This window comes from Saccopteryx bilineata, chromosome 6, assembly GCF_036850765.1.
Source record: "Saccopteryx bilineata isolate mSacBil1 chromosome 6, mSacBil1_pri_phased_curated, whole genome shotgun sequence".
Taxonomy (NCBI): Eukaryota; Metazoa; Chordata; class Mammalia; order Chiroptera; family Emballonuridae; genus Saccopteryx; species Saccopteryx bilineata.
The window spans coordinates 162,954,696-162,969,275 of NC_089495.1; the positions used below are offsets into that span (position 1 = coordinate 162,954,696).

Sequence of the window (14,580 nt, forward strand, 5' to 3'; positions counted from 1 at the left end):
GCGTGAGACCTACCAAGTGGTGTTGAAAAGTCAGAATGCTTAAAAAAACCCTCTGAGCCAGCCTGACCTGTGGTGATGCAGTGGATAAAGTGTTGACCTGCAACACTGAGGTCTCCGGTTCGAAGCCCTGGGCTTGCCTGGTCAAGGCACATAATAGTAGTTGATGCTTCCTGCTCCTCTCCATTCTCTCTCTCCCTCTTCTAAAATGAATAAAGTCTTTTAAATTATTTTAAAATAAGAAACAATGTAATCTCTAGAAAAAAAAAACCACACAAAGAAACCTCTGAGCCATATAGTATGGATGAACTTTAGTGGAAGGAGTGTTCTGGGGAGTGTTCTGGTGCCAGCGCTGAAGGGAGTTGTGATCCTGTAGGTGCAGTGTAGCCTCCTTCCCAGCCCTTGCTGCTCCAGACTGCCCTCCTGCCTGCTTCTTTCCTGCTTTCTGGACAGCCACACACCTCTGTATTTGGTTTCTGCAGCTCCACAGCTGTGAACTAGCACTGCAGGTAGGATCAGCCTTTTGGGCCAAACTCTGATTGTTGTTGGTTTTTGCTTACTTCCAAATGTGATTTCCTGCTTCATTAAACTTACTTGGTTTGTTGAGGCCAGAAACTCCTATCCTGTGTTTATTTTCTTATGAAAGTGGTTTAAGCCTTGAAATAACCCTCAAATTCTTTTGTTAGAGATTAAAGGGTTCATTTAACTACTCTAGGATGACTTCCTTTGTCCCCAAATTCTCCATCCTTTCAAGGTTTATACACAGACCAGCGGGAAGGAGTGCAGTGTCCTCAGCACTCTTACTAACCTGCCCCAGATGCCAGGGGAGGGAAGATACCGCACGAAACTGAAGTGTGGGTGTGGTGCATTATGATCATGATGGCATTGAGATTGGCTCTGCAGATATAGATGGAAAGATCCTGAAGGTGAAGTGAAGTGGGTGGTGAGTCCTGAGCTGCTGGCTGGGCAGGCGAACTGCAGTCTCTAGGCCCAGGGCAAATATGACGTGTTGGCACACCTATGGCATTTACTTATTTCCTCAAACTTTGTGTGACCACAGTTATTTTCCAGCAAGAGCTCAGGATCTGATGACTAGAAATAGAAAGTAATGTGGCCCTGGCCTGTTGGTTCAGTGGATAGAGTGTTGGCCCTGTGTGTGGACATACTGGGTTTGACCCCCCTGGTCAGGGCACACATGAGAAGTGACCATCTGCTTTTCTTTCTCTCCCTCTCTCCCTTCTCTCACTGCCAGTGGTTCAGTTGGTTCAAGTATCGGCCTTGGGCACTGAGGATAGCTAGGTTGATTTGAGCATTGGTTCCCGACGGGGGGTTGCCATGTGGATCCTGGTTGGGACACATGTGGGAGTCTGTCTCACTATCTCCCATTCTCTCACTTAAAAAAAAAAAAAAAAAAGGTAATGTTCCCAGGCCCTGTTTGGTTACAGCAACCTCCCCATAAGCCGAGGTTGCAGGTTTGATCTCTAGTTAGGGCATGTACAAGAGTCAAACAATGAGAGCATAAATAAGTGGAACAACAAGTCAGTGTTTCTGTCTGTCTCTCTGTTGCTCTCTCTCTCCCTCCTCTCTCCCTTCTCTCTTTCTAAAATCCACAAATAAAAAACTTAAAAAAAAATGAAAGTAGTGTTTCCAGTCCTGCTCTGAGTAGACCCAATGACCACCCAGCATGTACAGAGGATGTATGAGGCAGGCTGTTATTTTGGCTGTATTTTCACCTCTGGACTCTTTATCTGTGCACTTTTGAATGTGCAGAAAGAAGTCCCCATATTCTCAAGCACATGTTTTGAGAGGGTTTGGAACAACTAGAAAGTAAGTTTGCATATTCTGCTTATAATAAATTTACTTAGTTTTTGAATTTTTACTTTGAGTTATTTAATTTACAAGTACTTGTTCAAATTTTGAGAATTAAGTTTAAAATATATTAACCATGGCATCTGTTTTCCAGAAAGGAAACGAGGCTTGTTCTCATCCCTAGAATTTGGGCAAAGCATTAAAAACATGATATATCTGATTTATTTTGATTATTGTTTTTGTATTAGTGGTAGATTCAGTTTTTAGCTTATTTTTACCTACTAATTCATTAAATTTGACCTGTATACTTGATTCAGAGAACTGCAAGGTGATAGAGCTATTTTAATGAGCAATCTTTTTTTTTTAATGAACAGTCTTAAAGGCTACATATATACATTTTAATGAATACATATTTTGTAGTTCTCCAGCCCTCTGGGAACTACCAGTGTCGTGTGGATAAAACCTACTCAAGACACAAACTTATGTCAAGAGGAAGAGGGGGAGGCCTGCTAAGGGAGGCAAAGAAGACCTGAATTTCCTGCTCCCTTAGCTTTTATTGATCAGAAGCAGAATAGAGGTAACAAGGGAGGAAGGCCAGGTGATAAGAGGAAAGAATGACTAATGGCCATTTTGCTGACATGGAGAAAGGGCTAATTTGGGTCGGTACATTTTTTTTTTTTAAAGCAAAGGAGATTTAGGGGTAATCCATGGTTTTTTTTTTATTATTATTTTTTATTTTATTTATTCATTTTTAGAGAGGGAGAGAGAGACACACAGAGAGAGAGAAGGGGGGAGGAGCTGGAAGCATCAACTCCCATATGTGCCTCGACCAGGCAAGCCCAGGGTTTCAAACCAGCGACCTCAGCATTTCCAGGTCGACGCCTTACCCACTGCGCCACCACAGGTCAGGCCTCGGTACATTTTTTTTCTTTTGCTAATTAACAAGCACAAAGGAAGGGGCAATCTAGAACCTCTATGCTAATTTTCTAAAGACCATTTAATTCATTCCTTTGTGTCTGCACAAAGGTCACTCACTCACACATTTCTTGGTATTTTTATCCAAGAGACATTCTGGCAGGGCTTTTAACTAAAGTTCCCCAATCCAAGTCATAGAGGGTTTGATTTGGATGGGTGATTCCCTACAATTTTTTTTTTTTTTATGTATTTTTCTGAAGCTGGAAACGGGGAGAGGCAGACAGGCTCCCGCATGTGCCCAACCGGAATCCACCTGGCACACCCACCAGGGGGCGAAGCTCTGCCCACCAGGGGGCAATGCTCTGCCCCTCCCGGGAGTTGCTCTGTTGCAACCAGAGCCACTCTAACGCCTGGGGCAGAGGCCAAGGAGCCATCCCCAGCGCCCGGGCCATCCTTGCTCCAATGGAGCCTCGGCTGTGGGAGGGGAAGAGAGAGACAGAGAGGAAGGAGAGGGGGAGGGGTGGAGAAGCAGATGGGCGCTTCTCCTGTGTGCCCCCGCCGGGAAACGAACTCGGGATCTCTGCACGCCAGGCTGACGCTCTACCACTGAGCCAACCGGCCAGGGCCTACAATATTTGAATTAAAATTACAGTGGTACCTTAAGATACGAACAGACCAACATGCGTGGGGGTTTTTTTTGTTTTGTTTTTTGTTTTTAGATACGAGATGCGACTTGGTCCATATTTTTGTTTGAGATCCTAGTGAAATTCCGAGATACGAGTTGTGATTCTGGAAGCTGTCGCTAGTTGGCGCATTGGTGCATGGGTCCAGTATCGGCAGTTTGATATACGAGTTGACTGATTTATGAGCTTGGTTACAGAACGAATTAAATTCGTATCTCAAGGTATCACTGTAATTATAATTTTAAGAAATACTTTTTATAGATATGCATAATGAATAAATACCCTATTTGAAAAAACCGTATCCTGAGCTTGAGAGATACAGGTAGTCTCTTAATTAGCATTACCTTTATTTAGCTTTTTGTAGGCCCAGTGGTCGCGGCCACCGTTGTGTCCATGGAGGTGCAGGTTCCCATTAGATTCGGACAGATAGTAAAGAAACAGCAGAGCCAAAAACTGGTGGGCCATTCCTTTATTCTAGCCTCGCACCCAGCCGACAAGTAAACACAAACACCAGGGCTCCAAAATGCATTCACACATTCTCTGGTTCCACAACCAAGAGAATCTTCTCTGGTTTTTCCTAGAAGCAAAGGCCCCCACCAGTCTCAGTGGAGCCCACAGGAGCCTTCACCTCTGTTTCCCATCTGTACACCTTCTCCCTTCTCCTTTCTGCACAAACTGGCTTCTCTTTCAGCACCCTGCCATCTTGGCTTCCTTCTCAGAACTCTTCTGCTTCTTCACAGACTTTTCTAGGCACGAAAACCCCTCTTCCAGCCACATTAGCATAAAAATGGCCCTTCCCAAGCAGGATGGTAATTAGCAGTTTCACAGATCACATATCTGGGCAGCAGCCATTTTTAACAATAAAAGTGAGCAAACCCAGAAAATAAAATTTTACAAACTCATTTGCCAAAACTTATCAATATGTTTTTTCTTTTTATTAACGTTATTAGGGTGACACTATTTAACATAATTATACAGGTTTCACAATTCTACAACACATTATCTATACACTGTATTGTGTGTTCACCACCCCAAGTCAAGTCTGCATTCTCGCCATTTATTCCCCCTAAATTGTCTTATATCTCACCCCACACCCCCTTCCCCGGCAATCACCGCATTGTTGCCCATGGCTGTGAAATTTTCTCTTTTTTCTTTCTTTTCTTTTTTTTTTTTTTGTGACAGAGACAGCAGAGACAGAGAAAGTCAGAGAGAAGGACAGATAGGGACAGACAGACAGGAAGGGAGAGAGATGAGAAACATAAATTCTTTGTTGGGGCTCCTTAGTTGTTCATTGAATGCTTTCTCATATGTGCCTTGACCAGGGGGCTACAGCAGACTAAGTAACCCCTTGCTCGAGCCAGCAACCTTGTGCTCAAGCTGGTGAGCCTTGCTCAAACCAAGTAAGCCCATGCTCAAGCTGGTGAGCTCCGGTTCTCGGACCTGGGTCCTCCACATCCCAGTCCGATGCTCTTCCCAGTACAACGCTCTATCCACTGCGCCACTTCCTGGTCAGGCTCTTTTTTCTTTTGTGCTCAATTCCTCTACCCCTTATCCCCCCAATTGCTATCAGCCTTTTCTCCATCTACAAGTCTTTCTCTGTTTTGCTTCTTAGTTCATTAGATTCCACATATGAGTGAGATTATATGGTTCTTACTTGTCTTTCTCTGACTGGCTTATTTCATTTAGCATAATGCTCTCCAGGTCCATCGTGCTGTCCTAAAGGGCAATATTTCCTTCTTTTTTTTTTTTTTTTTTTTTTTTTTTTACAGCTGAGTAGTATTACATTTTGTTAACGTACCACAGATTTTTAATCCACTCATCTACTGATAAACACAGCTTTCAAATCTTGGCTATTGTAAATAACATTGCAATGAACATAGAGGTGCAGATACTCTTTTGAATTAGTGTTTTGGGTTTCTTTGGATAAACTCTGAGAAGTGGAATCGCTGGGTCATATGGCAGTTACATTTTTTTAAGTTTTTGAGGTAATTTCATATTGCTTTCCACAATGGCTACCCCAATCTGCATTCCCACCAACAGTGTACAAGGGTTTCCTTTTCTCCACATCCTCGCCAGCCCTTCTTGTTTGTTGAATTAGACAGGTGTGAGGTGATATCTCATTGTGATTTTAATTTGCATTTCTCTGATGATTAGTTATGTTGAGCATCTTTTCATATGTCTATTGGCCATCTGTATGTCTTTGGAGAAGTGTCTATTCATGTCCTTTGTCCATATTTATTTACTTAATTGTTTATTTTGTGACAGAGAGAGAAAGAGAGAAAGACAGGTAGGGACAGACAGACAGGAAGGGAGAGAGATGAGAAGCATCAATTTCTTGTTGCGGCCCCCTTAGTTATTCATTGATTGCTTTCATACGTGCCTTGACGGGGGGGGGCTATAGCAGAGCGAGTGACCCCTTGCTCAAGCCAGTGACCCTGGGCTCATGATGGTGAGCTTTGCTCAAACCAGATGAGCCTGCGCTGAAGCTGGTGACTTCGGGGTTTCAAACCTGGGTCCTCTGTGTCCCAGTCTAACGCTCTATGACCACCTCTTGGTCAGTCTCCTTTGTCCATTTTTTTAATTGAAATGTTTGTATTTTTTGGTGCTGAGTTTTATAAGTTCCCTATAAATTTTAGATATTAACTCCTATCAAATGTATGTTCACCCATTCTGTGGGTTTTCTTTTTATTTTGTTGATGGTTTCTTTCGCTCTGGAACTTTCAAATTTAATGTAGCTCCATTTGTTTATCTTTTGTTTCCTTTGCCTGAGGAGATATATCAGAAAAAAGATTGCTGTGACACATATCTGAGATTTTACTGCCTGTTTTCTTCTATGATTTTTATGTCTCGAGTCTAACATTTATCCATTTTGAGTTTATTCTTGTTTCTGGTATATGAAAGTGGGTTTAGTTTCATTTTTTTGCTCGTGTCCAATTTACACAACAATATTTATTGAAGAGACTATCTTTACCCTTTTATGTGTTCTTGCCTCCTTTGTCAAATATTAATTGACCATAAAGGTGTAGGTTTATTTCTGGGCGCTCTATTTCATTCCATTCATACATATGTCTGTTTTTATGCTAGTGTCATGCTATTTTGATTACTAAGGCTTTGTAGTAGAGTTTACTATCAGAGAGCATGATTCCTCCAACTTTGTTCTTCATTTTAAAGATCTCTGTTGCTATTTGGGGTCTGTCATGGTTCCATGTAAATTTTTTAATATTTGTTCTAGTTCTGTAAAGTACGCCATTGATATCTTGATAGGAATTGCATTGAATCTATAGATTGCTTTGGATAGTATGGAAATTTTAATGATGTTAATTATTTCCAGTTATGAACACAGTATATACTTCCATTTTTTTTTGTCTGTCTTGTTCAGTTTCTTAAGTGTTATATAATTTTTCAAGTATTCTTTTTGAAGCAATTATGGATGGGACTGTTTTCCTAGTTTCCCTGTTCATTGTTAGTGTATAAAAATAGAACTGATTTCTGAATATTTTCTTTGTATCCTGCTACTTTACTGAATTCATTTATCAGTTTCAGTAGTTTTTTTGGTGGAATCTTTAGGGTTCTCTCTATATGGTATCATTTCATCTGCAAATAATGACAGTTTTACTTCCTTTCCAATTTGAATGTCTTTTATTTCTTCTTGTCTTGTTGTGGTCAGGACTTCCAGAACTATGTTGAATAAGAGTGGTGAAAGGGGACATTCCTGTCTTCTTCCTGATCTTAAGGGAAACACTTGTAGTTTTCGTTCATTGAGTATGATATTGGCTGTGGAATTGTCATATATGGTGTTTATTACATTGAGATATGTTCCCTCTCTTCCTGTTTTACTGAGAGTTTTTATCATAAGTGGGTGATGGATTTTATCAAATGCTTATTCTGCATCTATTGATATGATCATGTGGTTTTTATCCTTCATTTTGTTTATACGATGTATCATGTTTATTGATTTGCAGATACTGTACCAACCTTGTATCCCTGGAATAAATCTCATTTGATCATTGTGTGTGCTCTTTTTATGTATTGCTGGATCTGGTTTGCTAATATTTTGTTGAGGATTTTAGCATCTATGTTCATCAGGGATATTGGCATATAGTTTTCTTTCTTTGTAGTGTCTTTATATGGTTTCGGAATTAGGATATTACTGATCTGGTTAAAGGAGCTTGGGAATCTTCCCCCCTCTTGAATTTTTTGGAATAGTTTGAGAAGGATAGGTTAGTTCTTCTTTGAATGTTTGGTAAAATTCACCTGTGAAGCCATCTGGTATAGGACTTTTTTTTGCTTGGATTTCTTTGTTTTGTTGTTTGTTTGTTTGTTTGTTTTACTTTATTTTCACTAGTTGTAATCTGTCTATTCAGATTCTCTGATTTTTCCTGATTCAGTTTTGGAACATTGTATGTTTGTAGGAATTTATCCATTTTGTTGAGATTGTCCAATTTGTTAACATATAATTGTTCGTAATATACTTTTTAAAGATTTTATTTAATGATTTTAGAGAGAGGAAGGAGAAAGAAAGGCAGGGGGTAGGAGCAGGAAGCATCAACTCATAGTTGCTTCCTGTCTGTGCTTTGACTGGATAAGTTCAGGGTTGTACGTCGGCAACCTCAGCATTCTAGATTAAAGTTCTGTCCACTGTGCCACCACAGGTCAGGCCGTAATATTTTTTTGTAATCCCTTGTATTCCTGTGGGGTCACTTCTCCTATTTCATTTTTTATTTTATTTATTTGGGTCTTCTCTCTTTTCTTTTTTCTTTTTTTACAGAGACAGAGAGAGAGTCAGAGAGAGGGATAGATAGGGACAGACAGGAACGGAGAGAGATGAGAAGCCTCAATCATTAGTTTTTCACTGCGACACCTTAGTTGTTGACTGATTGCTTTCTCATATGAGCCTTCACTGCGGGCCTTCAGCAGACCAAGTAACCCCTTGCTCAAGCCAGCGACCTTGGGTCCAAGCTGGTGAGCTTTTGCTCAAACCAGATGAGCCTGCGCTCAAGCTGGGGACCTCGGGGTCTCAAACCTGGGTCCTCCACATCCCAGTCCGATGCTCTATCCACTGCACTACCGCCTGGTCAGGCTCTTCTCTCTTTTCTTGATGAGTCTGGTTAAAGGTTTCAAAGTACCAGCTCTTGGTTTCATTGATCTTTTGTAGTTTTTTTGTTTATTTCTGCCCTGATCTTTATTATTCTTTTCCTTCTACTCCCTTTGGGCTTTGTTTATTGTTGTTTTTTTTCAGGTTTCTTAAAGTGTGAAGTTACATTGTTGGGTTTCTTTTGTAATTTTTTTTTTTTTTTTTTTTTTTTTTGAGAGGAGGTGAGATAGTGAGGCAAACTCCCACATGTGCCCTGACTAGGATTCACTCCACAACCCTATCTGGGGCTGATGCTTGAATCAACCAAGCTATTTTTAACACCTGGGGGAGATGCTTGGACCAGTCAAGCTATACTCAGTGCCTGGGCTGACACTGGAACCAATCAAGCTACTGGTGGGAGGAGAAGAGGGAGAGAAAGGGGAGAGGTAGAGGGAGAGAAACAGTTGCTTTTCTTGTGTGCCCTGACTGGGAATTGAACCCAGATGTCCATATGCCATGCTGATGTTCTATCCACTGAGCCACCAGCCAGGGCCAAAGTTAGGGTATTTGAGATTTTTCTTGTTTCTTGAGAGAGGCCTGTAATGTTATGAATTTCCCTTTTAGTATTGCTTTCAGTGTGTCCCATAGGTTTTTAGGGTGTTGTGTTCTCATTTACATTTGTTCAAGGTATCTTTTGATTTCATCCTTGATCTGTTAGCTTATTCATTGTTTAGTAACATGTTATTTAGCCTCCATCTATTTGTGTGTTTTTTTAGCTTTTTTCCTTGTGATTGATTTCTAGTTTTCATACCATCACGGTTAAAGAAGATGAGTGACCCCTTGCTCAAGCCAGTGAACTTGGGCTTCAAGCTAGCAACCTTTTTTTTTATTTTTTATTTTTTTTCTGAAGTTGGAAACGGGGAAGCAGTCAGACAGACTCCCGCATGCGCCTGACCGGGATCCACCCGGCATGCCCACCAGGGGGCAATGCTCTGCCCATGTTGGGGCATTGCTCTGCTGCAATCACAGCCATTCTAGCGCCTGAGGCAGAGGCCACAGAGCTATCCTCAGCGCCCGGGTAAACTTAGCTCCCATGGAGCCTTGGCTGCGGGAGGGGAAGAGAGAGACAAAGAGAAAGGAGAGGGAGAGGGGTGGAGAAGCAGATGGGCGCTTCTCCTGTGTGCCCTGGCCGAGAATCAAACCCGGGACTACCGCACGCCAGGCCGACGCTCTACCACTGAGCCAACCGGCCAGGGCCCAAGCTAGCAACCTTGAGGTCAAGCCAGCGCCCATATGGTCATGTCTATGATTCCACACTCAGGCTGGTTACCCTGTGCTCAAGCCAGATGAGCCCACGTTCAAGCCAAATGAGCCCATGCTCAACCCGTTGACCTTGGGGTTTTGAATCTGGGTCCTCAGCATCCCAGGCCTATGCTCTATCCACTGCACCACCGCCTGGTCAGGCAGAAATCATTAATTTTTTATCAAGTATTCACTGAGCACAAACTCTAGACATGAGGGATGGAGAAGCAGGTGGTTTTGCATTTCATTTGCATAATTAAACAACTTTCTTTGACTTATTGTTGCTTTTCTGATGTTCTTGTTTAATATAAAAAATCAAATACTTTTTTATCGCTTCATATTCATTTTGAAATATCCTCTAATTTTTGTGAGCAGTATATTTACTTTTGGTTTTATCTAAAATTACTAACCACAGACTGCCGTTCCTGCATTGTCCTCATCTCCCATCCTAGGCTTCAGGTTTCCTGAGGAGTCCAAAAATACTTGATAGCTCTTAGTAACTCACAGTGCCTTTTTCAGAGCCCTTATATTTGCTCCACTGAGCTGAGAGGATAACATAGATGTGGATACCCTCCTTTGCTGCCCTGTTGTCCACTGTCTGAGAGTACTAGGTACTCAGTAGTGACTGTTGAATAAAGCAGGTGAATAAATGAGTGAATTACATTATGAGATGTAAATATTTGGCATCAGCTTTATTAAGGCATTACTTACATAGAGTAAAGTTTACTGATGTGTACAGTTGTGTAACCTCAATCAAAATTAAAAATATTTCACCACTCAAAAAGTTCCCTGTTCCCCTTTGCAACCTCCTCCCTCTATCCCCAACCCCTGACAACCACTGTTCTGTTTTTCTGTCTATATAGTTTTGCTTTTTCTAGAATTTTAGATAAATGGAATAATATAGTATATAGTCTTTTGTGTCTGTCTTATTAATTTAGTATAATACTTTTGAGATTCATCTGTATGTTTTTACAGCCACCTTAAATAATTTTTGAAACAGTCCAGATATAACTAACTAGCCCCACTAAAGTTTTACTTGTATGATAAATTAGAACAGTAGTTCCCAAAGTTGCTCTAGAGGATCATAGGAGGTCCCCAAAACCATTTCAGACGAGATCGGGCGCGTTCAGGGTGGTATGGCCGTAGACTCCCAAAACCATTTCAGAGTGTCCATAAAGTCAAAATGATTTTCATAGTAACACCAAAATGTTATTTGCTTTTTTTATCCTCATTCTTTCATGAAGTGTACTACAGTTTTTTTTTAGATACTAAATCATGTGTATGATACTGCAGCAAGTTTGAATGTGAAAATAGATATGAGAAACCAGTCTGTCTTTTAGTAAACTGCCTGCCTTAAAGAATTTGTAAAAGTATTAATGCCAATCTTCTCACTTAAAGTTTTTGTATTGGAAAATAATCACTTTTTATAACATATTAATTATGTTAACATGTAATGAGTTGTTTATATATTATATACATTAATAGATATTCTTAAAATTTCTTTGTTGAACTTCTATGACAAGTAGTAATACATATAAACCATATGAACAAAACTTCTTTGAGTTCCTCAATGTTTTAGTTGTAGAGAGGCCCTTAGTCCCGGAAGTTAGAGAATATCTGGGCTAGGGACATTTTTGAAAGGAATAGGGAACAGCATGAGGCCCTCTTGGAGCTGGTTAGAGATGAGAAGAGGATCTTGAGGCCCTGGGATGACGACCTGGCCTGAGGTTCCTGGAGAAGAGGCCTCCATTGGTAGTGAGGGGATGAGGGCAGCAGTGGGAGAACATGCTGTGATGGTCACATGTTCTCAGCTCCCTGCTCCCTCCGGATCTGGTTGGGCAGGTTCTGTTGATCTATGCAGTTCCTATAAGGAGCTAATGGGTAACCCAGGCCTGTGACTGGCTTGCAGGAGGGTGATCACAAGGCCAAGAGGCAGCCACTGTCTTCTGACATGAAGTTGCAGCCATGGTCTGATACTAGGTTAGGTACTTTCTGAAGATCTGATATCTGTGCTGTGTTCTGATCCCAGGGCAAGCATAGGAAATCATTAGCACTCTTCCTTTGGCTTTCAGAAAAAATGTTTTAAAGTAGTGTTCTAAGATCAGACTAAAGAACTACCTAAATAATTATTTTAACAAAAGTAGATGGAAAGCTATTCTTTTAATTGATAGCATTCTTATGGGAAAAGATACTTGTGGATCTCAGTGATTTTAATAATGCTATTAATAAACTCTAGCAAAATTACACCTACTGCCTTTGTGTTAATTGCTTTTCTCTTACAGGCGAAAGGGAATGTGGTTCAGACTGAGGAAGATACTTCTCTGTGTTTTGGGCTTGTATGTTGCAATTCCGTTTCTCATCAAACTGTGTCCTGGGATACAGGCCAAACTGATTTTCTTAAATTTTGGTAAGTGCCATGTGTCTGTTTTTTCTTTTTTCATTCACTTTTTTTTCCCCAGGATTTTATTTATTGATTTTAGAGAGAGGAGAGAGAAAGGAGGTGGGAAGGAGCAGGAAGCATCAACTCATAGCAGTTGCTTCTCAAATGTGCCTTGATCGGGCAAGCCCAGGGTTTTGGACTCAGTATTCTGGGTTGAATACTCCATCCACTGCAGCACCACTGGTCAGGCTGCTTTGTGTGTTTTTTTTTTTGTTGTTGTTTTTTTACAGAGACAGAGAGAGAGAGAGTCAGAGAGAGGGATAGATAGGGACAGACAGACAAGAACCGGAGAGAGATGAGAAGCATCAATCATCAGTTTTTCGTTGTGACACCTTAGTTGTTCATTGATTGCTTTCTCAGTCAGGCTGTTTTTTTTAAACTTTAGTTAGAATTTATTTTCATGTGGTGGCATATATATAGAGTGGGGCAAAAGTAGGTATAGTTGATCATATAGAAAATAATACAGTAATCCCTAATATAAGATTAAACTCTTATGTTTCACATACTCACCACTATAAACCTACTTTTGCCCACTCTGTATTTATATATCTGCCACCCAGATCAAGAGACAGAACATTTTTGTTACCAAGAGAGTTCCCTTGTGTCCCCTCCCATTTAAAAGCTGTAAGGAGTGCATTGCTCTCCAGGGCTGACATTTGTGTACACAGTGAAATTGCATGGTGAGGAGGGTTTTTTCTTTAGTTGAGGTGGGTAAAAATGTTGACAACATGGAGAGCCTTGTAAAGCTGTCATGTTGGAGATGCATTGCCACTTGTGCAGTCTAGACGGTTCTGTCCTCGGAAAAGATGACCACTTAAAAAATAACTATTAGGCCTTTTTTCTTAAAAAAATTTTTTTTTTCCACTTAAAAACCCTGACATACTTTGGTTTTTGTGGAATTACATGCTGACTTTACAGGTGTTGTGGTCTCCTTCAGTCTACCTAACAAGTTTTATTACCTCTGTAAATACTCTATTTCCCAATAAGGTCACATTCTGAGCACTTGAGTGCCCAAAAGATGAGAGTGTGCACATGAACTATTATTCACTCTGATATCATTAGAAGCCAGAACAGACTGGTGAAAACTAAATTGTGCAAGTTCTTTTAAATAAAACTAGCCAGAACTTTAAAAAAATTTTTTTAAATTGTAAAATACATAGAGTTATTAAAAGGCATTTGATTTTCCTGATAGAAACATAGCTGAACTTCTGGGAATTTATCGTCTCTAAGTTTTTGTCATTTGTGAGAAGCTCAAATTTAAAAGGGACTAATAACATACTAAAATCAAGGGAATTTTGTTTTTCTGACTTTAATGTCTACAGTCCATCCTTCACAGAAAAGAGTGAGTTTACATACAAACACAAATACATAGGGCTGCAGATTTCCTGATGGCAGACCTTAGAATTGACCCTGCATGACTTTTCCAACTTCCAACTTACTGGTGTCCAGGTATCTTGGGCTGGTACCTTTGTGGAAGCAGGTGTGTATGGTGTGCTGGTCTCTGGGGCCTACCACACAGTGAGGTCTCAGCAAATATTTGAATTGAAGTGATTTTCTTCAGAGCAACTGTTGGGCTACTTTAGATATAATCCACAGACTGGTGTGTGTTGGTTTCCCAGTGAAATTGCCAGATGTTCTGCGGGAGCAGAACTTTGAGCTCTCCTATTTCAGCCCCCACAGCTTAGACCTGTATATCCCCCCCAAAGTTAGTGCCTGTCTCTAACTTGTTTTCTTTTTTTCCAAGTGAAAGGAGGGGAGATAGACTCTTGAATGTGCCCCAACCGGGACCCCAACTGGGATCCACCCAACAACCCCTGTCTGAGGCCAATACTCTGCCCATCTGGGACCATGTTTACAACCGAGCTATTTTTAGCACCTGAGGCAGAGGCTTCAGGAAGCCATCCTCAGTGCTCAGTCCCAATATGCTCAAATTAATCAACCCATGGCTGCAGGAGGGGAAAAGAGAGGCAAGGGGGAGTGGGAAAGATAGAGAAGCAGATGGGCACTTCTCCTGTGTACCCTGACTGGGAATCGAAGCCCGTTCACCCACACGCTGAGCGGATGCTCTACCACCGAGCCATCTGGTCAGAGCCACCTAACTCTGTCTTCCACATGTCTGCTGCACAGAAGTGGGATCGTCTACAGTGGTGTTTTTAAAGGAGGTTTTTAGTTGTCTGTACCCCCTTTCCCTGCAGAGCCTAACACTGCCCTGTAGTGACTTGGCAGTTTCACCTCGTGCTGCTGGGTGGCACCCCATTCTATGTACTCAAAAAGTGAATCATGAGCCTGTGGATTTCCATTTGGATATCAAAGGAAGTGTAACAATCTTTTGAACCTCAAAATATGATTAAAGAATATAT

At 41.1% G+C, this 14,580-nt stretch overlaps 1 protein-coding gene across 1 annotated transcript in view; it reads left to right on the top strand.

The window, feature by feature from the left end:
- ABHD12 (abhydrolase domain containing 12, lysophospholipase) overlaps positions 1 to 14,580 on the top strand; it is an 85,632-nt gene that overhangs the window by 36,760 nt on the left and 34,292 nt on the right. The window contains exon 2 of the mRNA XM_066237911.1: positions 12,063 to 12,187. Coding sequence (XP_066094008.1) covers positions 12,063 to 12,187 — 125 coding nt within the window. The remainder of the gene's footprint in view (positions 1 to 12,062; positions 12,188 to 14,580) is intronic.